General features: G+C 46.7%; 1 protein-coding gene across 5 annotated transcripts in view; it reads left to right on the plus strand.

Annotated features, from left to right (window-relative positions):
- The window catches only part of mpp7a (MAGUK p55 scaffold protein 7a), a 140,402-nt gene that overhangs the window by 76,411 nt on the left and 39,230 nt on the right, over positions 1–24,761 (plus strand). For all 5 annotated transcript variants that reach the window (XM_030079632.1, XM_030079633.1, XM_030079635.1 and 2 more), the window contains 6 exons: positions 4,814–4,945; positions 18,950–19,031; positions 19,610–19,695; positions 20,410–20,484; positions 22,164–22,360; positions 23,119–23,183. In XM_030079632.1, the coding sequence (XP_029935492.1) occupies positions 4,814–4,945; positions 18,950–19,031; positions 19,610–19,695; positions 20,410–20,484; positions 22,164–22,360; positions 23,119–23,183 (637 nt within the window). The remainder of the gene's footprint in view (positions 1–4,813; positions 4,946–18,949; positions 19,032–19,609; positions 19,696–20,409; positions 20,485–22,163; positions 22,361–23,118; positions 23,184–24,761) is intronic.

Consider the following 24,761-nt stretch of genomic DNA (forward strand, 5'->3'; position numbering starts at 1 on the left):
AGCTTTTTAGGCAGACATATTGTAAATCTTCTTCACTTTAAACATCATAGTAGGGCTGGACGATATATTGATATTGTATCAATGTTGTGACATGAGACTAGATGTCTTGTGCCTTGTGGTGTCAAATTGAGAAATTCGCATCCACATTTGTGTTCACATACATGCTATTTACCACCTCCCTTCTCTCCACCCTCCACCCTCAACTTCATGACCTTGACTCTCGCGTGCCGATTCAAGTCCACCACCGGGTTCAGGCTTTTAACCGCTCCCGGCTAAATGCTCCTGCTGGCTTCCAGCAGGAAAACTTGGTCAAAAGTAGATTAGTTCCAGCACCTTGGTCGGGAGTTTTGACTGCAGCACACTGAGGTCTGGGCGCTCCTGGCTGCCTCTTGACATTGTGTCTCAAAGTATAGTCGGCCTGCATGCAGGCTTATAGAATAAAGCATTAAAAGTGTTCTCTCTCTCCCTCTCTCTGTCTCTTTCTCTCTCTCTCTCCATCTGTCCTCCAGGGCACTTGATACCGTACCAGCCAGCCCCCATGTAAATCACAGGGCCAGGGGTGTAAAACACAAGCAGATGGCTGTTGCCTTTGAATGGCGTCTCTGTGCGATAGTAACTGTATCACTCTTAATTATGGCTGAAATGATCCATTCCTAGGGTGGGGATATAAATCAGGCTCTTTAAAGCACCCTTCTCTCCTTCTCTCTCCTTTTCTCCTTCTTTCTCCTTCCCTCTCCACCTTTAACTCTCTCTCTTTTACGATTTGCACATGAAAAAACAACTTTCGCTCATATTAGCCCCCCTCAGAAAGACTAATATTGACGGTGATGAAAGTGCCAATTATGATGGCTGGCTGTTTCCGCCAATGTGCATGCATGAGTATGTCTGCATATGCAAGCTTGCGAGTGTGTGTGCGGTGTGTGCTGAGGTTCAAGGCTCAGAGGGGGCGGACATGAGCACAGTGTCCCAGCTGGCCTACCGCAGTGCCTCTGAGGCAGAGCGCTCAGCGGGGTCCCGCCCGCCTGGGGCAAACCAGTTACCCTGCACCGATCAGGCACCGCCGCCTGAAAAACGAGCGGGCCGGTGACAGGGCCCGGAGCTTTAATGAGAGGCCAACGCCAGGAATGTACGGGCAGGTTTATTTGGACAAGCTCAGTGATCTGTTTTTCTAGGATCCCTATTATGCCTAATGAACACAAACACACGAACCGAGAGAGGACGGGACGCCTGGAAAACAAGGGCGGTTTCGCTTCCCTTCGCCTTTCTCCTCGTCTTTCTTTCCTAAGGTCTCTCTTTCTCTCACTCCTTCTCTTCCTGCTTCTTTCTCTCCACTCCCCTCCTTTTCTCTGCCTCCATGCCCCAGCTGGAGGCCTGAGCCTCTACAAGGATAAAGCTCTAGATTTGATTAGGGAGCTAAGCCACCAACACTGAGGCATAACAAGACCTGTTGACTCGTATCAACCCAGGAGGAAGCCTTCCACACAGAGACCTGTGTGTGTGTTTGTGTGTGTGTGTGTGTGTGTGTGTACATACCTTTTGGTTGTACACCCATGTCAACGGTCACCAGCCAGGGTTTGTGCCATGTGCTACCTATTAGCATGCAGCTGTTATTGCTACTTCGGAGGGAGTTTTTACAAGGCATTAGCCCCGGCCCTGTTACGGGTTGTTAGGCACGGCCATACAGGAGGATGTGGCGGTGGGGGCGACGTCAGATTTGAGGAAGTGCCAGGCAGCCATCGATGAGAGGACACTCACGGGTCAGGATATTAGGCTTGATGGATAGGGATCAGAGGAAACGGCAAATGGCAGGTCAGTGGAGAAAAGGTTGAGGTGTGCATGACAGGCGAGGGTTTGTGTGTGTGTGTGTGCATGCGCATGGAGGTGTGTGAGACTGAAAGACAAACCGCAGGAAAAATTGGATTATGCTTGTTGTTCTTTTGTAGATTAGATTTTTCCATTATTTTCATTTTTATATTTTTACAAATATGTTCTAGTTTGAAAAGCGCTGATTGTTTATAGGGTTACCACAGGTCATGGATTTTTTATTTTTTATTTATTTATTTTTTTTTAAGTCAGACAGGGAACAAAGGGGAATTTAATACATTCTTTGGAATTTTGTTAGCCTCAATTTAAATAATCAGCAATGAGTTATTCCCTAGACCTAATATTTGTTTTCCATTGTGTTCATGTTTTGTTCACTTCATGTGACTTCACAAAACTGAATAATTTTGCCAAGACCTCACACCTTTTTTTTTTTTGTTCAAACTATATAAACTCATGTTATATTTATGTGCTATAGAAGATGAAAACTCAACATTTTAGTCCTGGAAAGCCATGGAAAAATCAGGGAATTTGACTCTGTTTGTCTTTATTTGTATTTGTGCTTTTTCTTTGTAATTTTACCTTTTTTTCCTGTTGCTGCAACATCCCGGTTTCCTCACGTAGATCATTTAAGTAAGTTTAATCCGATCTAATCTTATTGTGTGTGCATGCATATTATGCATGTACAGGTATCCCTTTGAAAAAATGTATTCCAGATCTCATTTGAGGGTGTAAGGATTTTAACGTAAGGGACTGTTTAAAAGCTCAGCAGTAGTGAAAAACTGCAGCTCTGCGTCTTGGGCACAAGGCCTACACGGGTGTCCTACCCTGCTGAGAGCGTGATCGACACCTGGTCGACCCGCATGTTGTCGCAAACCGGATCAGGTGCTGTGACTGACAGCAAAACACCATTACGAGGGCCACAACACCACATGTGTCCAACCTCAGTCTCAAAACCCCTTCCGTCCTCTCTGGGATCACTGTCGCGGCACGGGCTGGCTTTCACCGACGCTGTTTTCGGAAAAACTCCGGGAATTTGATACAAAGCCACATTAAAAATGTTTTTTTCATGCCCTCGTAGGAAGAAAAAGCAAAGCAGAGGACGTCAAACAAAAACAGAAAAAGAGATGGTGGCCGCAAAATCAGGAACGTTCCTCTCTAAATATTTGCACTGTAATATTTTATTCAGCTCTATATGGAACACAATCTGATGTACGCTGCACTCTTTCATTTATTGGCTAGGAGCGTAGCAAATTTGTGTGTGCAAATGTGGTGCTGAGAGACTTAGATTGGAACATTATTGATCTCATCACAACACAGAAACTCTGTGCAACTGCGAACTCTCAATCCATGCCTTGACACAGCGCTATAAACAAAATTTATATTATATGTTATATGGAGCACGACTTTGGGATCCCATTCCAGTCCAGTTTACTTTTATCGTCCTCATCTGCAAACAGTTTTGGTTTCCAGCGTTCCAAGAGATACTGCGATGCCATAAAAAGACAGCATCCACAGACATACAATACAACACATAGCGTATATTTATTTTCTGCGCAGATGAAACCCAGTTGCACACTGCAAGCCTGGTCTGAGGGGAAAAAAAGGCAGCAGATGCTGGGAGGAAACGCAAAGGGAAAGTCGTGGAAGATAAGCATAAAGCAGAGCAAACAAGAAGAGGAGAGGGAGGATTAATGCGATTAAAAAGGGAGAAAGTAAAGTTTTGATAGAAAAAAAGAGGAAATTGAGGGAGGGGAAAGAGACAAATGACAAATGCAGAGAAGTGTGTGTATTGTTGAGCAACTTTGAGTTGGATTATTAAGTCATTTTGGCTGATGCTCACTTCAGTAGGCAGGTTTAGGGTTAGGATTTGGGTTTAGGGTTATTATATTTTTGTGTTGTGTTAATGTACTCAGTGAGGGTTTGGCTAGTATAGTAAGACTGTATGTGAGAGGGTGTGTGTGTGTGTGTGTGTGTGTGTGTGTGTGTGTGTGTGTGCGTGCACGCATGCTGGTCAGCTTGTCTTCCAGTGGATCCCATCCACAGAGCCTCAGTTGGTCTCCTGCTCTCTCATCTGCTCCCAGTTAGCAACATCTTGAATGCTGTACTGCAGCGTGCTCCCATGTCATAAAACACACTGCTCCTCTTCTCCTCCTCATCTCTCTCACTCTCTCTCTCTCTCTCTCTCTCTCTCTCTCCTCCTCCCTCCCCCTCTCCTTTGTCTGGCCTGCGGGGTGGAAGATGTTATTCTCACTTTTCGCTCCTCCTCGGCTAAGGAAAGAGCAGCACGCGTCCAGCTGCATCTTGGTCCGGACATGGAGTCGTTAAATAGTTTGAAAAATGAACGTCTCAATGGCATCATTCTTGTCTGCATCCCGTCTCTTTTTTATGTCTGCTCGTGAACGTGTGAAATATCTGAGGCGACTGAGAACTTCATTACTTTGACTCTGCCGCCGAATGGCACAGAACATCGCTTCTCCCCTCGTGAGACCCCGAGTGTTCACCAACACCCCTTTGGAAACTATTGCCGTTGCAAACAGCGGCCAAGATTTCCCCCACCACCCCCAACCTGCACTCCACCCCTCCAACCGTAATCCCTTGTGAGTGATGGTCCAGGGCGGGTGCTGGTTGCCTTTAATCAGAGAGATGTATGGAGGGAGAGTATGGGCCTAATGACAATTAACACATGTAGCTAGAAGAACTGGCCCTGAACACGTTCGAATCCATCACACAGCGCTTGAAGCAGACACCCCAATTCATAACCATCCTCCCTGCAGTGTCTGCCTTTTCTCTGTCCAGCTCAAAGGAAGAGAATGACAGATTGAACTCATAATAGCATGCATTGCACTGCTTTATATCGCTAATTAGGACAAGGTAAAGTGAAGGCCTTTTGGTTCATAACCCTTATCAACCTTACCTTAACCTTCCCTTATAACCCTTGTCCTTTGTTTCCCTCCTCCTCTCAATCCATCTGTCACTCTCCTCCTTCCAGAGCCTTCTGTCGGTTCACGACACCGTTGCACAGAAGAATTACGACCCCGAGCTACCTCCTCTTCCCGACGACATAGATGACGATGAGGACTCGGTGAAGATCATCCGGCTGGTTAAAAACAAGGAACCTCTCGTAAGTCTCTCGTCACACAACATGTTAAATTAACGTGACACTGTTTCCAAGATTTTTAGATAGACAAGCTCAGCGTTAACCAGAGGGACACCACCTCCCAACGGATTGCGAGATGATTTTGGGATGTCATGAGATAGGTGATTGCAAAAATTGATTGTAAAAATGATAAATGCCTCTAAGCTCCATTAATTCTTTAATCGTTAGTGTTTAAAGTTGAAACACAGGGGCTTAGTTCTTTTTTAGGTTTGAGAACCTCAAAGGTTGTGAGCCACATCCAATCCATCAGTTTGATTTGAATACCCTGCACATATCCGAGCAGCTTTTCACTGATCCATCACATTCTGTGTGACATCTGACCCTCATATCCACAACACCAGGGAGCCAATACTGTACATGCTTTTGAGGTACTTTCTGATGCCTGTGGGAATCTAACCCACAACCTTGAAGTTGAAAGCACAGAAAAACCAACTACAATTACCCTGCTCTTGGCCCTGTGTATTTTCAGCCAGTCTAGGCTTGGTGTCTGCAAACGGGTTCCTTTCTATCCCAGTCAGTGTTGCTCTTTCATTGTAACACACTTCTCACATCCACGCTCCTCAGACGATGTCCCAGACATCAACAACCACCCCAGTGCCAGCCCCTGTCTGCGCCCCAACTGTACGGTAGCTGCATCTTGGCCCAAATTTCCTTTTTCACTCCTCCCCTCGACATCCTGGGCGTCTGTCTACATCGGCCACTGCATGCCATACCATGCATTCCCCTGGCCCCATTTGGCTGGTCAGGCCTTCCTGCCTTTGGGTAGCTGGATTGGGTAATTGTAACCCCACCAACCCAACTTGGTGCTGGTTTGTATCACACTGCCTACCACTATTTTTTCCAGTGTTGCTACCTGATAGTCTGTATTTTTTTAATCCTCTACCCTTGTATCTGGGGCACTGTTTGTATCCCTCTGGTCTGACCTCAGTGTCCCGCACACAAATACTCTTGCACTTATATCCTTGATGGCCTGTCAGAGACCTCTGTCATCATGGCACTTTGTTGTGTGCTGAGACCCCGCCCATCTTTGATCTGTTCTGGACATGTCCAGGCCCCAGCTGCCTCTATTTTCACTTTGCGGTTTTCACCCTGACCACCATCTTGGCTCCAGGCCGGCGCGTTCCACTCATCACACCCCAGGGAAACGAGAACACACCTAAGCCATTTTTGGGTTCCTGCCTCTTGCATGTTCCGTAGAGCTGGTGAGTGTAATAATGTGGCTTGGAGGAATTCGCGCTCTCTCTCACGACACACATTGTCGCAGGCGCTTCCTGCTCTGGCCCCTCCTGGGCCTGATGTTGGATCACATTCCCTGAAACCATAATGTGATTTACACCCAACCCCGGTCAACTTAATCATCTGGCTGTGCTATTCCATTACATGCCTTGATTCTTCTCTGTCTAAGTGATTTGGCTCCCGAGAACATCTGAAACACACATTTACGATGTGTGATATTGTGTAGTATTGCACAATACTGAAGGTGTTAATTATGTAAAATCTATTTTGGTATTGCTGTAGTGACTTGGTTTTAGTTTTTACTATAGGTTAGGGGTGCAAAGTGCAATTGTTTTGTGTTTCGAAGTGACGGTATTTGAAAGGAGTTGCTGTGCTGCTTTCACTCTTTTGTTAAGGGCTAATGTGGAGTTTTGTTATTACTCCTCCATGTCAAATTGTGTAATGTATTAATAATTAAAAACTTACATCATCAGTAAATCAATAACTTCATTAGTATATCATCAGTATTATGAAATGAGTTGTATTGACAGCTCCTGTAAACTGCTTTCTACCAACATATTTAATCATTTATCCTCCTAACAGGTTTTCATGCATAACTAACAGTTTGCAAAGTGGTATTTCTAGCAAGAAATCAACTAGTGATACCTCCCAAATTACACAGTGAATGCGCAAATGTCATCACTGAAACTGATTTTTAAAAGTAATGGTAACACCCATTGAATGAGTTACTGTAAATAATAAAAAATCAATCTATATGTAGCATTTTACAGATGAGAGTCTTGGAAAGCCGCCCCCAGCCCTTTGCTGAGGAGGAATTTCATCCTAGTGAGCAATAGGTGTCTGCACACTGCCCAGTGGACCCAGTAGACACAGCAGCTCTTTATTCCGTTGCAGGGCTATAGTCTAGAAGTGATTTTTGTGAAAACAAAACAATAGATACCAAAGAACTGCCGCTATGGCTCCGAGCCATGTCAGAAATGTCACGTCTGATGGTGCTATATTTGTATTTTGGGCACAAAGAGAAGGTTGATTTACACTGTGCACCTTAGATGATTCAAGGGCTGTGGTTACCTCAAATACAGACTCAGTTTCTACATCTCCCACTGTCTGTTCTGTAGTCACACACCTTTGGTCACAGCCTCCATACTGTGAAGACCCACTCTGATGTCATGACTTCATACCCATGTTGTGCAAGAGACAGCGTTGCCCTTATCAGTTTGGGTGAGTGGTCGGACATCAAAGGATGTTACATCAATGGCATGGAAAGACCTATTGTCTGTCCAGGAGGCACCCTCTTCATCACCAGCTCTTGGTCCACTGATGCACTGCATTCCGGCCTTCTAAACATTTCTACCACAGTGGTAGCCAATGTCTATCAACCTTTAATTAATACATTAATACATAAACATCAGTTTTTCTCCAGTGTTGTAAGTAATGTCAAATTAGAACTGATATATAATAAAACAGATTTCTGTTGTCACTCAACTAGTTACTAGTTACCAGCTATCAGTTATCTTTGGACAGGGAGCAAAAGTGCGGCAGTAATTCAGCAAGCATGCAGGAAAAGTGGGACTTACTGCAGTGGCTATGACTGTAGAGTCATATGACTAATAGGCTGGTCCTTATTGAAAACTTTTGGTGCCCTGTCACCCACAACGATGACGATGAAAGGCAATGAGGCAATGAAATCTGACAGTAAATTTTAAGGTTCTGAGTTTATCCCATCTACCTCTGGCCTTTGAAAATGGCAGGCATTGCCATTCTGTGTTACTTTGAATGGAAATGGACTACAATGAACAGTCACATTGTGTCCACCGAGGAAGCAGCCATCAGGTCAGATGTTCATGATGAAGTCACAGCCATTACGCTAACCAATAAAAAGCCCTCTAATTGTGTAGGGTCCTCATTCACTGCCGCGTCAAATTGATTTGGATGTGCCCTTTAACTCACAATCCCGTATAATCAGCCTGAAATTCTCAAGCTTGACATCATAATACATGAGGGCTGAGCAATATCTGACTAATTTCCTTTTCCTCTCGCATCACTCCTGCTTCTTCTCCCTTTCATTTTCTCTTTTTCTTTCTCTCATTCCTTCTGTGTCTCTCTCTCCTAGTTCTCGCATTCCTTCTGTGTCTCTCTCTTCTAGTTCCCTGTCCTGCTATTTGTCCCATTTTTTTCATGCTATAGTTCTGGATGGTTTGGGAACTGTGCTGTAGTTAGCACGCAGGCTCCATTCCTAGTGACTCATTCATTAAGTTAATTGTGATTAGTTGAGTGGATTGTATTCAGTAGCCCTGATTAATTGCTATCATTTTTCAGACCGTGACTTCATGCCGTATTTCAGCAAAACTGTAAAAACTCGATCTTCCAGGACAGCCTCCCTCTTCTTCCCCCTTTTCTCTTGTACTCCCTGCTCTCCTGCTGAAACCCAAACCGGCTGATTTATTAGCTCAAATGTCAGGACAATGAAATAATTGGGTTTGGAGAGCGGCATGAACATGTGGGTGCATTAAAAAAAAAAAAAAAATACACACATAAGCCCAGCCATGTCATTTTATTGAAAGAATGTGTTATTTTGGATAAGGTTTTCGGGAGAGGTGGGGGCAAGGGGGGTCTAAATTTCAGCAGAGCACTGAGGGGGTTGCGTCAGGCCTCACTTGGGTATGTGGCGGTGTTGCAGATATACCGGTGCATTTTGCCTGTGGTGATAAAGGGCTCGAGTGCAGACTGACTAATAGGAGAGCTGTAGACAAAGGCTGCTAGATGCCAGAACGTACTGGTGTTACACAATTCCTCTCCCCCAGCCAGAAAACCAAGAGCCAGGAGCTTGGAGAAGGAGAACTGCAAAAAAAAAAAAAAAAAAAAAACACTGTAAGAAATGTCCAACTTAACAGTTCTTTTAATATAGTATTGAGTCATGAAAACATATTTTCTGAAAACTGAAATCTGTCAGGCGGGTGAGATCATTTCTGTTACTTCCAGTGGATTCAAGATTTACTTGTTGATGCAAGTGTAATTATTAATGTCTGTTTTCTGTATTTAGTATGAATCTGGATGAGACACATGCATTTTTTGCAGCTCTCAAGCTACAGTATCATGCCAGAACATCCTGGAAAATAAAAAAAAAAAATCCACTCTTAAAATACCTTAAGTAGTAAAGGAAAACAAAAGCCCACAGAAGGGTGTACCGCAGCTGCTCAGGGTGACCATTGGTATGATGTGAGAACATTAGAGTCTGACAAGCCTGCTGCGGCGGGCTCTGTTCCCCTCATTTGGATGTTCCTGAAAACCCTGTGACGCAGATGTAAATAGCAGACTGGAGATGCTCACTAAGTATACCCCGCTGCTTTTACGTGCGTTTTACAGATCACTTGCCGGCTCGCTCAATGCCACTCGGTCGGTGCCTGCCCTCATCGCTGTTGGAACGTCGCTCATTCACTTCTATCGCTCAGTTCATCGCGGGCCGTCCTCCTGTGGCATGACATCCTTCTTTTTCTCCCTCTCATTCTCTCTCGCCCTCCCTAATTTATTCCTTTCCTCTGTTTTTCCAATCAAGCCCGTTTATCCCTCTATCACTTTTCTTTTTTTTTTGTATTTGTTTCGTAACTAATTGAAGTAGTGCTCATAAAATATTATATGGCATCATAACTGCTCTGTAAGCACATTGTGATTGCATGATTATTATCATAATTAGAGCATGATGCAATAAACAAAATTTAAGGAGTTGAATATTTGTCTGCTGATGTCCAGTGATTATATTGTTAAAAAAAAAAATGTTTATCTGTACCTCTAAAGGGCTTGTAATCTTGTAATACATCCAAATGCCCTTAAAGTAAAGGGTTATCCATTGTTCTCTGTCAGGCCTCTCTTTGGATCCCTGTTGAGTCTAGTGCACCTTGCCATGTTCCCTTCATGCATTTGGTCACGGAATGCCATCAACGGTGAAAACTTTGACACTCCATCTATCCCTTTCTTCCTCCACCCTTCCATCCCAGGTTGTTAAGCATCATTAGCAGCTGTAAAACTCTCCGCGGCCAGGAATGTGACAGGATCAGTGTCAGGCCCTCGCACACTCTGCTTCCTCTCTTCCTCCCCCCTCCCCCGCTTCCCCCCGCCGTGTCGATGCACGTCGGGAATTGGTTTTCCCATTACGACTGGGTGCCATCGGGTGCAGCCGAATGGAAAACCGTAGGCGGCAGGGCCCGCGCCGTCCAGCTGGCAGTGCCACCCCAGCGTCCTGCCTGGCACTGCCTTGCACCAGTCAGTACAGCTATGCCACTACTGGGCACAGCCACCCAGCCTCGGCAGCCACTGGATACCAGCAGATCGGCTGGACTTCTCATTAAAGACCCACAAATAGCGCTGGTTTGAATTTTAGAGCTATAATAGGTGCTTCATGTACAAATTTAGATGACATGTCCAACATTATTATTGTAAAGGCGCCAACTGCATGATTGATTTTTTTTTTTTTTTACTTAATAAGTGAGTTGATAATTGCGACGAGACAGGAAAGCCTTGTGATCGATTCGGTTTGTGACGTCTCCTTCTTGTCGTTCACCGGAGCTGCCCGTCAAATTTGGTTTTTCCATGAATGGCAGTCACTGGAATGAGCAACTGGCAATTTGACATGCCATGCTTTTCCCATCTGCAGGCGGAGGACCTCCTCTCCTTTCTGACACAATTAGGACGGCTGGATCGCCGCTCGCTCTGATCTCATTTGTCTGGAAGCCTTTCACGCGTGCATTCGGTCAGATAGCCTCCCAGTGGAATCTAAATACCGTTCACTTTGTTATGCTGGTTATGTTGAGCTGGCGTCAGTGTAAACACATGTGTGCGTGGCGGATAAAGACGGAGCATTGTTGAAAAGCATGGCAAGAAGAAGCTATTGATTGAGACAGTTGCTAAAGGAAGAGTCTTGATAGATCTCTGTGGTTTAAGAAAGATAGTTCTCTATTGTCTGTTTACATCAGAATGTGGAAAGCAAGGAGAAAGTAATGACACTGGCTGGGGATTAATGGAGCAGCTAATGAGATTAGAGCAGACAGCACACATGTTAGTGTTTTGCAGATAGAGCCATGTGCTTTAAAAGCAATATATCTTTCACTTGATGGATTAGGCCGCAGTGTTTTGGGAGCGCTGCAAAGGAAGATGGAGCACCACTCTCTAAAACATGAGGACAAGTGGAGAGCACTGGCAGTGTTGGACTGGCTTGTGTGTGTGTGTGTGTGTGTGTGTGTGTGTGTGTGTGTGTGTGTGTGTGTGTGTGTGTGTGTGTGTGTGTGTGTGTGTGCCCTTGCCTTTTTCCTTATCCTGTTTTTTATGTTTTTTGTAGGGAGTTGTGTACATGCATTTGTGGTTATGTGTTTGTGTGCGTGTGTGTGTGTCTGTGTGCATGTGCACAACCTCTTGCACTTTTTGCTCGAGCAGATTTTTGTTTGTGTTGGGAAGGATTTGGAAAGTAGAAAAGTCACTTTTTTGTGCAATTCATTGGTGTCTGCACATGTTCAATTTTTGTGTGTGTACACATTTGATAGAGTCATAGATTCAGCTCACGTGTGTGTGTGTGTGTGTGTGTGTGTGTGTGTATGGTACGTACAACTGCCTGACCCTTTCCCTGTAGCATCTTTGTGTTTGTTTAAGAGTGTGCGCTTCTGTGTGCACAGGTGCTTTTGCACGTGTGTCTGTGTGTGTGTGTGTTTGTGTGTCTGTGCGTCTGTGTGTGTGTGTGTATAATGCAATCCAGTCCACTCACACCGCCCTTTCAGCCTGTTGAGTTGTGAACGTGAAAACACACACGGCTCCCAAAGCCACATCTGAGGCATTCCCAGATTCTAATCTCACAGCCCTCTCAAATAAAACGTCCTCCTCCCATCATGTGTAATCATAAACGTGGACACACATCTCGGCATTCCTACTCTTTTCCGCTCTGCGTTCCGAGAGTCGGAGAGTCCGGAGGGTGAATGCGGGCATTGTTGCCGGCCGGGCCGGGCGCTCCTCAGCGGCCTCGCTTCCCAGCCCACTTATGGAAATGAGAAGTGGCATGTGAAAGTGCTGTTTTCTTTACCCGGGATAACGACAGGGAAAACAAGACCCAATCTCAGAGCAGAGATAGACCTCTCTTCATTACACAACTGTCTCTTTGTGTGCGCTCCTACAGCACACACTCATCTGCAAGCTCCCAGACAAGACACACACACACACACACATAAATACAATACATCATGACTAACTCTCTGGCACTGTCCAGCAAATAGCAAAGAGACGGCGATTCCACTCGGTCTACATGGTGACTCATGCAGACAGTGTGGAAACTAACACAGACACACTCACCGAGACATGCTCACACACACACACACACACACATATATGCACAGAAATGTATCCACATTCATATGCACTGGCACCTGTCTGAAGCATTGAGGTGGGCTGCTAAGTGTGTTTTCACAGCGAGCGGGTAATGACTTGCTCTAGCATTAAGGTTTAAAGAGGCCGAGGAGGAGGAGGAGGAGGAAAGAGGGGGTGGAGGAAGACAAATGAAGGGAAGCCATCCCCGTCACAGGGCCCTCTGCATTACATTATCAGTATCTGGCAGCTTCTCCTGGAATTCTCCCCCCCCCCCACCCCACCCACCCCAGCCTGCCCCCATAATTATCATGATAATGACCTGCAATTTTCCTTTTTCTCAGTATACTTGTTAATTACAACCGGGGGTCAAGACCGGGGTTAAGGAAATAAAATGGGAAACCAGAGCCTGGGTTAGCTTGAGTAGGCGGTAGCGGGAAGAGAGAGGGGGGGCGTTGGGAAGGGGTAAAGGGGGGGGGGGGGGGGGGGGGGTTGCTTTTATTAGTTGCAATCACAAGTGATTTAATAAAACAGGTGGAAAGGCATGCAACAGGTCACCCAGAGGGGATTGGACTGCAGCGGCGCGTCTGTTGCATGTGCTAGAAAAATCATTTGACATAAAACCTTGAGCACCTTTCATTGCTCTGGCTTCTCTCCCTCTCTCTCTCTCTCCCTCTCTTTCTCTCTGTCTGTCTTTTTTTACCCTGATAATTTAGACTTTCATCTAGGCTCCTGCTAATTCTTTACAGCTCTGTATTAAGCTTTATAGATGACTGTTACACTAAGTGGATTTTCCGATCATAACCGAATACGCTAGATATTACTTGTGTGCTTTTTTTCTCAGCTACAGTATATAGGTTTAAGGAAGTGTGTAAGCTCTCGTAAATACGCCTGGCTCGGTTTGCGGAGTGGTCATGTGTGTTATATGGGGGGCTATATGCCATCCGAGTGAGGTAAGATGAAATGACACACTCCAACACCAGATATGATTGGGCGTAATTGTATTTTAATGTCCAGGAGGCCCGTTCCCACTGCGTTGTGTTTGGGTTTTTCCACGGTCAACATCTGGTGCGAAGAACACCGGCATGTGTTTCCACTACACTCGTATTTATACCTCTAAACACGGCAGTCAACACAGCAGTCAGCGGGAGTTTATTGTCGCCGCCACACTTTGCCGTTAAGTGACATCATGTCAAAACACGTCGGCCGCTCGGCCTCGGCTGCTGGCGTTTGTTTTCCCTTGTCGCTCTCAATTTGGTGGGCGAAATAATGTTTGTCAAGTGCCACGGCGCTCGGCGCGGTTCGCGGGGCCGTGTTTTGAGTGGTCGTTACGGGCCGCGGGTCGCGTGTTTGAAATGGAGCCCCGCGCTTGTTTTCCCTGGCGGGTTCGGGCCTGCGGAGTGGCTTCGGCTGAGGCGATGGCTTAGGTAAGAGGATCCCAGCATCCCTCTGTTCCACTCCGGCCACGTCCAGGCCACACATACCCGGCCCCGGACCCCCAGACTTCTGACGAGCCAGGCCGGTGGACAACCAGCCAGCCAGCGCTCCAGTCATCCATCCAGCCAGCCAGCCGGCGCGCTCGCCAGCCAGCTCCCATCATGTCATCCAGCCATCCATCCACTCCATCAGCCAGAGGGCTCTGTAATTGCCCCATGCAGACTTCGCCTGCCAAGCGAACAGAAAACCCCAGCGCTGCGGCCAATTCTCGCCGGTCTAATGTGATGACACCCTCCCCAAAATTCAGCGCGCTCACCGCTCTTATCTGCCGAAGTTTCATGGCACTGCGGCGTGCTGACAGTTCTCTGGATAATCTTGCCTCCATTCCACTCCCTCTCGTAAACACGCACTCGTTTACATGAGGGAATCCAGATTTCAATCGCCATCCCCTCTTTTTTTTTTTGTTTTTTTTGTTTTTTTTGCGCGCGGCGGCTATATGAGGTGTGAGCCATTTGTCATCACGTACTTAATGCGGCTGCCATGTCCGCATGTGGTGCTCCAGTGCATACGCTGGGAGGGGGAAACGGCTTGATACGGACCAATATCACTCCGGCTCTCCTCATCACACAGCGGAGACTAAGCTGTTGCCTTCGAGCCAGCCCAACAATAACAATCAGAGGCATTTATGTGTTAGGAAGGAGGAGGGACAGTGTTGGGAGCAGCCACTGCATATGGAGCTGATCATGTCAGGAGTGGAGGCTTTGGATCGCCTTACTGATGACTAATTGACCACAGCTAGAAGGCTCTCCTCAGAGATGACCCTTTCCCCTCTCTCTTTCTATATAATTGTGTCTACCAGTCTCTCTTTCATTTCTTTTGTTAGTTTCCCCTGCTCTGTCTGCCCTCTAACATATAATTTTTGGGGAGGCTGGCTCTTTTGAGCAATGTGTATTTTTAGACTAATGCGGAGACTAAACTCTTACAGAACATTTGAGCACAGGATAGGAAGAAATCCTCAACCAGAATCAAAAATTGTGTTTTTACGCTTGTGTGTGTGTGTACAAAGTTTCCGTGAGAATGGCAGAGTTGAGCCATTTGATGGTTAAGTGGTGCCTTTTCTCTAATTACTAGCATAGTGTTGCCCATTCATCAGGCTTAGTGATTGTCCAGCATCAATCATCCAGTGTTTTGAGCTTCCTCTTGGCCTGTCTGGCCTGACTTCAGGTGGAACCCACAGCTACGCTCGCATTGAAACGCACACACAGACACGCATACATGCACACGCAAACACGCCGACACATGCTGTCACTCATGCATGCATGCACTTTGACAGACCCGCACACGCATTCCTCTTCTGACTTCCCGCACGGGTTCTGTGCAGGGGGAAGAGTCTGAAATGGCTTCCATGTGCCAGCAGCCGCTGATGGCTTGGTGTAAACCAAGCCGGCCGTTCGTGCTAACTTTCAACTGTAGAACCAGGAAAACCATCTTAGTGCTCGTGGATATTTACCTACCTTGCTCATTCAGTATGTACTCCCCCCACCCCTCCATCCAACCATTTAGAGGCTTATTTAGCTTTTAGCCTGGCTGTTTATGTATTTGCTTAACAGAGCGAGGGCTTCTCTCATTAGCGGCCATGCATGGCTGGGTGCTGATGATAGCACCCATAGGGTGATGCTGAGTGCAGGAGGTTGGAGGAGTTCCCCCTCCACCATCTCAGTGCCTCCAGGACATCTGTCCGGCTGCCAGGAGAGGCTGATGTGACCCTGGAGGATTAAAAGAACAAAGTCTGGCTGTAGATTGTAATGAGGTAGAGGGAGACGTGTGGAGCACTCTGAGAGAACGGCTAGGAAATAATCAAGAATCAGGAAGAGGGGGAATCTAGCTGGAGTCAGAGATGACGAGAGGAGCACAAATATGTGAGGTGTTGAATTATTCTAACAGTTTGTGGTCGATATGGGTGATAGCGCTTTCCTTGGTTGCTTTTCAGCACCTAGTATTTTTTACCTACTGATAATGAGGGCCTGGAGGCACCGCCGTAAACTGGCCACCGCTTTTCTCTTGAGTGTGGGCTTTGGCTTTTTCTTCTATCTTGCACTAATTTTCTATCGTCCTCACTCTATCTGTTGTTTCTAGGAAATTCCTCACATGGGCGGCTGACCCAAACGCTCACTCACCAGTTTCACACGTTCACTCTAGAAGCTTGTTTTAGGAAAGCCATTATTTTACAGTGAATAAATTGAGGTTGAAGGAGTTGTTAGGCGGGGTGTTTGTCAGCGAAGATCGATCTCTCTGAAAACTTTCATCTTTCCTGAGCTCTTCAGATCTCTTGCCGTGGATTTTTAAGAACCTCATTTCTGCTTTTTTCATCAGTCTCTCTCTCTCTGTGTTTTTGTTTCTATCACACTCTCTACCACCCTCTTTGTCTTTGACGCTCTTGATCAAACTCCCTCTCATATTGTCTGTATCTCTCTTTTTCTCCGCCTTGGTCTCTGTTCCCCTATATTTCCTCTGAGTCATTCACTCAATCACACACAAGCACACTCTAAAACCTGCCATCTCCACCCACCCACCTCTTCACCCACCCGTGCACCCGGCCTCTCCCTCGCCTGACTGCCAGTCAGCTTGTCAGTCCTGACTCTCCTCTGGTCTTCCACTTACCCTCCAGTCTGGCTAGCGTACGTTGCTACTGAGCCTTTTTGGCCTCTTTCCGCTTCCCTTATCAGACACAGCTCATTTGGCTACTGAACCCATGCTGAGTTCAGACTGGGGCTGGCCAAGATACGAGCCCCCCTCCACATCCAACTCCCTAGCTGCTGGCTTGGCCGGCCTGCATGAGCCCGTCACATTGGAGGGCAGTGGGTCAGATGAGAATCGCAAAGTTTAAAGGCTTCTGAGTGCCTGCAGTTCCTAGCAGAAAGTCCGTGAGGTATAAAAGGAAAATGAGCACGGTGAAACTTTTTTGAATTGCTGTTTTCTGTGTTTGTCCTGCAGCATGGCAGTTGAAGTGTGGATAAAATGGTGTTTTTGCTGTCCGGAGACTTGGGATCATGACAAAATCTATTCATATGTGCTTGCTAATTGTGCACAGTTGCAACTTTCCAAAAAAAAAAAAAAAAAAAAACTTGTAAAAGTGGTGTTTAAATGGCGTAGCCCTTTCAGCATGTGATTGAAACCATACATGTCAAACAGCGTTTCATGTCAACCCACCATATGTGAGGAGATCCCGTCGATATCCATGTACATGTGGGATAGAGCGTCTCTTGGGTTTGTGCAGACAGCCCATTGTCATTACACTGAGTGACACAGAGCAGGAGTCCAAGGCTGCCTCATTGCTGTTTAGTTAGCCTTTCGACTGCCACCAGCCACCAGGGACCCCGGGGGACACAATAAAAACATCCATCACACCACTGGCCACCAGCCAGCGAGAAAAAGAGAGACAGAGAGCGAGAGAGGGACAGAGAGAAACTTCATGACCACATGTCTGAATACGCCTGTGAGATTTCCTGCATCGCGTCCTGTTGTCTTTCACAGTCTGTCTCTTTCCCTGTAGCTCTCTATCCCTTCAGAAAAATTCCCTCCATATGGGGTCCATTGCATCACAGCCAGCTGCGTTAAGTCACAGTGAGGGGTAATGTATGACCCTGACACTGGGGTCCGATGGTGCCTTCGCCTCTTGCTGACCCCTCCTCTGATTTCCCTCCTACTGCAGCCTCTCAGGTTTCTATAATTGGCCTAATTATTCTATTAAATCAGCAGCTCTCTGCAGACGCCCCAGCCTCTCCCACTGTCTTATCATGTCTCTTTCCATTTCTCCGCTCCATGCCCACCCCTAAGACCTTGAGGAAACCATTATTTAGGAGGAAAACCATTAGGTGTAAAAAGGTCATGAAAACAGCCCGGATGACATGCTAATAGTGGCGATGAAGTGGTACAAACCAGAGTCTCCTTTGGTTCTTGAGGAGCCGGGGTCTTTGACATCTTCTGCGCATCCAATCGGTGGCAGCAGCCAGAGCTACTTCAGGCCCGTCGGAGGAAGGCAACCAGAAGAATAACACAAACCATAGTGGTGCACTGTGGTCTGCCGCCCGTAGCCGACTCAAGTAGTGATGGCTTAGGACAGTTCAAATTAAGCATGGCTACTGAGTGCCGCGAGGACGGCTCCAAGCCTGTTCCTTTTTTTCTTTTTCTTTTTTTTTTTCTAACAGAAATAAAAACAGTCTTTGGGGATGATGGAAATAGCAGGTAGGAACGGGGGGAAGGATGAGTTGCAGGCACGACAAACTATGTGTCAACCAGACGACGCATCTGTCTGGCTCAGGCCGGCCAGCCCAAGCGAGGATGACGCGGCTTGTTGGGTCGTGATCCGTTATCCAGTCCAGTCCTAAATCCCAGCCAGCCCGGGGGCCCACTGCGTGTTTGTGGGAGAGCGGTGACAGGTTGGCACCCATTAGACCCATTGTTTAACTCTGAAGCAAAAAAAAAAAAAAAAAAAAAAAAAAAGCCAATTGAGTTCACTGGTAAATGCATCACTTCTCAACACTGTCATTTGAAATAAGTGGAAACCCTATCCTCTTCCCAGAGTGTCTCTCTGGCTGGGCACCAAGCCCATAAAAGATGACAACCAAAGCTCAGAGATGGTGTGTGTGTGCGATGACAGAATGTGTCATACAGTCAATAATAAATGATGGACCTACCTTTTCATATATCACTCACTTTGACACTGACCATCTGATTCTTGTCTTTGTGCAAATACTGGCTTGTAGGACTAAAAATAGATTGATTTTCCAGTGTAGTGTAACCATACATTAATAAGGAACAAAGGTCTCATTTAAGTTGAATCTTATAATTGTGTATTAAATCTTAAATGTTTAAACCAGTGTTTAAAAAGTAGAGGTTGCAAGCAGACGCCTATGTCACGCTCTTTTTTTTTTTTATCTCTTTGTGATGCAGGGCGCAACAATAAGGCGTGACGAACAAACAGGAGCCATCCTCGTCGCCCGGATCATGAGGGGAGGGGCGGCAGACAGAAGTGGTCAGTTCCTTCTCCTCTCTCTCTCTCCTGTGTGGCATTGTCTTTTGCATGTGTTTGTGTGTGAATTTGCATGTCTGCCTACAGAGTGTGTCCCTGCAGTCTGAGGTTCACATTCACATACAGTCCTCTCTCCCAGTTGCAAATACCCCATTGAATGTTTCGCCTGAATCTACCGCTTCTCGACGAGTAATTGCACTTTTCACTTTATTAAAGACAACAACGAAAAAACAAAAACACGGCTGTGTGCTTTGTAGCTCTGCCACGCTGTCCACATCTTGGGTTTAATTTTGTATTCATCCCGTCTTGTCTGTTTTTCAACTCTACCCCAGTGAAGCCAAAGGCAGATTTCCACATGTGTTGACAATAAAGTCTCTATTCTGTTCCAATCACAAATGCCACCATGACGATAAACATTGCTCTGGCACTCTGTGCACATCCCCGAGCTTTTGCGATCACTGGACCTTTGCACAGTAGCTCACTTGTATTGTCCAAGGTTTTCCTGTCATCAAAAGAGTATCAGTATTCAGTAGGATATAACAGTTTTTTCTTACTTTTCTAAATGTGTGTGTGTGTGGCAGGACTGATTCATGTTGGGGACGAGCTGAAGGAGGTCAACGGAATTCCTGTGGCCGACAAGAAACCGGAGGAAATAATTCGTATTCTGGTAGGCCACATCTGTGTGTGTGTGTGTGTATGTGTGTGTGTGTGCGTACATCTGTGTGTTTTCTTCACGGATCTCTCTCTATATTTCAGCTCCATTCCCTTGGAGAAACTAATATTCCTTGTTTATGATGGCAGAGCTCTCTCCTAACTCATCCAAGGCCCTGCGACTTCATCCCTGTGCTGAAAACCAAACACTGGCCTTTCTCTACAAGTCTTTCCTGGCCTTTAGACCACATGCATAGAGCCACACGGTCTCCCTGGACGAGCGAGACGCTATGTAGTCCCTCCAAGTGAGCTCGGCCACAGGCCCCAAACGAGCTCCGTCATGGGCCTCGCGTCTGCCAGGGGGGGATGACTAAAAGGGAAAGAAAGAAAAGAAGTCTGAGGAAGTCTGAAACGCCGAAGGGCCTTTCTGAAACACACAGCAGCCTCGGGGGCAGATGAAAGCTCTCAACACCCCCACCCACCTACCCACAACCCCTTCCTCGACACACACTCACACATGCTCTCTCCCTCACCCTGCTAAGCCATGTTATCCAATCCTAATTACCCTTCCATTGTTGAAAACTCAAACGGAGTTTCACATAATGCGACTTTCATTGGATTAGGTGCTTTGTGAATGATTTTCTGGCCAGTTGACTAGCATTTCCTCCCCCCCTTTAACTGCACCCCCCCTTACTTAACTTATCTGTCTTGTCTTTCTCCGATGTCTCAGGCCCAGTCGCAAGGGGCCATTACCTTCAAAGTCGTCCCTACCATCAAGGAAGAGACGCCGAGCAAGGAGCCCCAGGTAGGTCCTGTCCTGGCTTAGTCGTTATGTTGATTAGGTTACACTTGTGGACTTTAAAACGAGGGGAGAACGCTCCTCCGCTCCGGCTTGCTGCCTTATTGTCGGATGCCGAGCATTCCTCTTGAAGCTCGGAGAGAAAACGATCTGTATATGCACTTGGGGAAAACGGGGAAAGGATCGCTGTAAAATGCTAACGTGAAGGGAATCCAGTGAGCAGCCGCTTCGTAACACATGGCAAGACTGTGTGCTCGTGCACTTGCGTTACCCCACAGAGCACAGTAGCTTATGGCCATGCATTATGTGGGCGGCTCAGCTCCACTGTCATACCATCATTCTCACCCACGGGGGTGTTGATGTACCATTTGTCATGCGCTCATCTATCAAGAGCCGAGAGCGCCTGGACCCGCTCGGCAGTTTTAAGCTCCAGGGTCAAAGCACAAGTCGGTGTACCATTATTCACAACGCAGCCCACCCTGCATGTGTAAATTGTATGCATGGGCATACGGGACGGGGGTTGGCCACTTACATCCTTTGTCATCATTTAATGGTTTTAGCGTGTCTGACGGTATAAGAAAGCCATCTGAAAAATAGCCCGGGAGTGCCAAAAACTCTATGAAAAGACTCTACACGCTTACATCAGGCAGTGTCAGTGCATCCAACAAGCTAACTGGCAATAAGTGTGAAACAGACCAAAAAAAAAAAAAAAAAAAAAGAGGGATAAATACGAGATGGGGAAGAAAAATGGAAGCGTTGGTTGTGTAGATGTATGAGTGCATTCAGCCGCAGGGTCTCGCAGCCAAAATGTCTGTTTTGACCCACACAGAGCGTCCCCATCTGAAGCATAATTTCACCACATGGCACGAAATGCTCCTTAAATCAGTTAGACAATGAAGAATTTAATTTCTTCCATTTCTGTGAGTCCCTCCTTTCCCTCTTTCCTTTCTTTCTCTCCCATTCTCACACACACACTCACACACGCTCTTTCCTTGCTTCTGTCGTCTCTTTCCACTTGTATGGAGGTGTCTTAGGGGTGATAACTCATCGTGACAGCACTTTATTTGGACAGAAGACATGGTGAGGTGCTGTAGATTGCAGCTCGCTGCCCGCAATGGGAAAAGATGTCAAGGATTTTTCCCCTCTCAGGTCCGACCTCCTTTGTGTTGATGAGGTGTGTCCCTCCCCCACTGCCAAAACGAATCAGACCATCTCTGTTTTTAAAAAAAAAGAAAAAAATCCCTCTTATTTTCATGGGTTTGTTTTTTCGGTATGGAAAGATACTGATGTTAATTTGCGTTGTGAACCAGAGAAAGTCGCCATGCGGAACAGAGCGCGGGGCGTCCAACTGGAGGCTCTGACTCAGGAGTTGTTAAGTCTCACCACGCTTGGGAGAGGCTGACAGGGCTTAGTCCATCATGAGTGTTGATGGAACGACATGGACAGAGCAACTTGGCCACGAGTTGCAGGTTTCTAGCTCTGATTGCGTTGACCTTTCTAGACCAATCACACTAAGCGCCGGTGAAGCGCCTCCTGTGTTTGCTGTGCTGACGTCCCCGTAGAAGTCACCTTTACATCCCTGCAACGGAGGGAAGGGAATTTGCAACGAACCGTTGCTTTTTCCCCCTCTGCCCTCAACCCATCTCTTTCTTCTCTTCCCAATCCCTCTTGTGCTGTGTGTCCAGATGTTTGTGAAGGCCCTCTTTGACTACGACCCCAAGGAGGACAAAGCCATCCCGTGTAAAGAGGCCGGACTGGCTTTCAAAAAGGGCTCCATCCTTCAGATCATGAGCCAAGATGATGCAACCTGGTGGCAAGCCAAACATCAGGGGGACGCTAACCCCCGCGCTGGCCTCATCCCATCCAAGCAGTTCCAGGAGAGGTAAGATACCCCCCTTCCCCCCATCCCACCCCAGACATGCTCACATAAACATACACAAGACTGGGACAAGACCTGTCCTGTTTGCTGTCTACCGTCGCCTCTTAACAAGGCTGGCCCCAGTGTCTTCACTGCTGTCAGCGTCATAGTCTCTCTCTGCCTCCTCCTCCCCCTCTTCTGCACACACACACATACACACACACTTCTTTTTTTTTTTTCTTTCTAGCCTCACACTGCCAAAATAGTCTGGATTTCCGCGCAATGTCTGGCCCAAAATGAGTAATGACAGAAAATGATAGCGCTGGTACCGATCCACTTTGGACGGCAAGCGGATGGAAAATCGCACATCAGTGGCGTGCTCGGACAGCCGCGCTGATGTGCAACACAGAGCTCAGGGGGCTGGGGCAGTTTCTTGGCACCGTCCAAGAGCACCCGAGGGAGAAAGGGGGGGGGGGGGAGAAAAAGCAAAAAGAGGGAGGGAGGGAGCAAGAAGAAAGAGGGAAAAAACTCATTTCACGAACCTTCAGATTTATCCCTACAGTTTTGGCAATAGCACGTGTTGTGTTTTTTCCTCTACCACCTCGCTCTCTCATTCCTCTCAGCTGAAAGAATGAAGCTGGTGGATATTGAAGAACGGATTCTCTCTCGCATGGCGGAGAGTGTTTATTATTCCCCATGCGGTCATGAAATCTGATGGTTTTATTGTACCTCTCTCTCTTTCATTCTCTCGTTTTCTCTCTTTATCCACTTTCTCTCTCCAGGAGATTCGCTCTGCGGCGGCCTGCTGCGACTCTTCAGTCCCAGAGGGCCTCCAGCCGGCGATCATGTAAGCATATATTATCTAGTGTGACGAGGGCCTTACAAATCAGCGCCCCACAACACCGCACAACACCTCGGCTGGCACGACAACAGGTGGCCTAGGAGAGACAGCGAGAGGGAAGGGATAGTCTGTAAGAAAAACTGAAAGTCAGGGACGGGAATCAGGAGATGTGAATCGGCTCGAGTTCGTTTCGCTCCCATGCAGCCCACCTGATTGATTCACACTCATCTGTGCGCTCAGAGGCCACCGCCGAAGCCTGCATCACAGTTGTGCTGCTTCACGGCTGTCATCAGAGGAAGTGTTGTGTCTGGCTTTACCTCCTCTCTCATTTTCACTGTCTGCTCCATGTTTCACTCTTTCTTGGTCTCGTTTTTTTTTTTTTTTTTTTCTTTTTTAACTCTCTCGCGCCAGACTCTCTCAGTCTTTCACCTACCCTCCATTCCACTCCTCTGTCCCTCCGCCCCTCTACATCCTTTGTGTTGATTTGGCCCAAGCCAAGCCAGGGCGTTACGGGGAGGGGGTTGCCCTCTGGAAAACCTCTCCGAGTCTTACACCATCCAGCCAGCCCAGCCAGCTTAACTCTCTGCATTGCAGAGAGGCCAATGATGGATTAATGATCTGATAGGAGACCCAAGGACGTGATAGTGGCTTGACATCATAAATGACCAAACACTGTTCTGCTGAGCGCATTACGTGTTTTACTGTGCAGACCTGTGCAGCACACCTTGGCCAGTTTAGTCCTGCACAACAAAAGGAGTGAGAAAACAGCAACAGGGTAATACAGCAGAGATCTCCTGTAATAACCCTGACTGTAGGAGAGCGGGAAACACACTTGAAAAACAAATACATGACAAATAAAACACAGAAATGAGTTTACACAAGAAAAGACAAAGACAGCAGCAAAAGCAAAGGTTAGGGTTGGGATGTGGACCCTGGTTTTAGTGTAAAAGATGCAGTGACATCAAGAGGAAAACAGTCTTTGAGCTGTTTTTAAGATGACTTTGATTGTGACAGCCTTACCTCCACAGAGAGGGCGCTCCGGCTGTGCCGGCCTGCTGCTTGAAAAACCTAAGGTGTAATATTTAAGCTTATCTGTTTATGCAAATATTTGCTGAGGCCAGGGATTACTTTAAGATAATCACATTAAGCCTGTAACAAGTTCAGTTTTATACTTGTGCAATCCATAACACTGCAGTTGAGTCCCTCATTCCTGTGGCAACCAATCACTACACATCATGCACAATCAGCAAAGCCTCAGCAAAGATTACTATTAAATTGCAACACCTATAAAACTCATAAACTCCCTTAAAATTTTAACAAACCACACATTTCTGTAACAGTAAACCATATCATGGTTACCTGCTCCACCCAAACTGTTTATTATTTTGTGCAGGCCCACTAGAAACAGACAGGCTGCAGGCCAGCTGGTAGGAAAATGCTTTGAACAAACATCTAGCTTGATTAATTTCAGTGCTGCCAGCAAAAAGCTGAAGGCATATTCAGGTGTGTAGCTGGATAGCCATTCTGCCACCATTTTCTCTGATTGTAATATTAATCTGGTTGAAAACAATAGCAATATTAAAA

This window comes from Myripristis murdjan, chromosome 20, assembly GCF_902150065.1.
Source record: "Myripristis murdjan chromosome 20, fMyrMur1.1, whole genome shotgun sequence".
NCBI classification, from domain to species: Eukaryota; Metazoa; Chordata; class Actinopteri; order Holocentriformes; family Holocentridae; genus Myripristis; species Myripristis murdjan.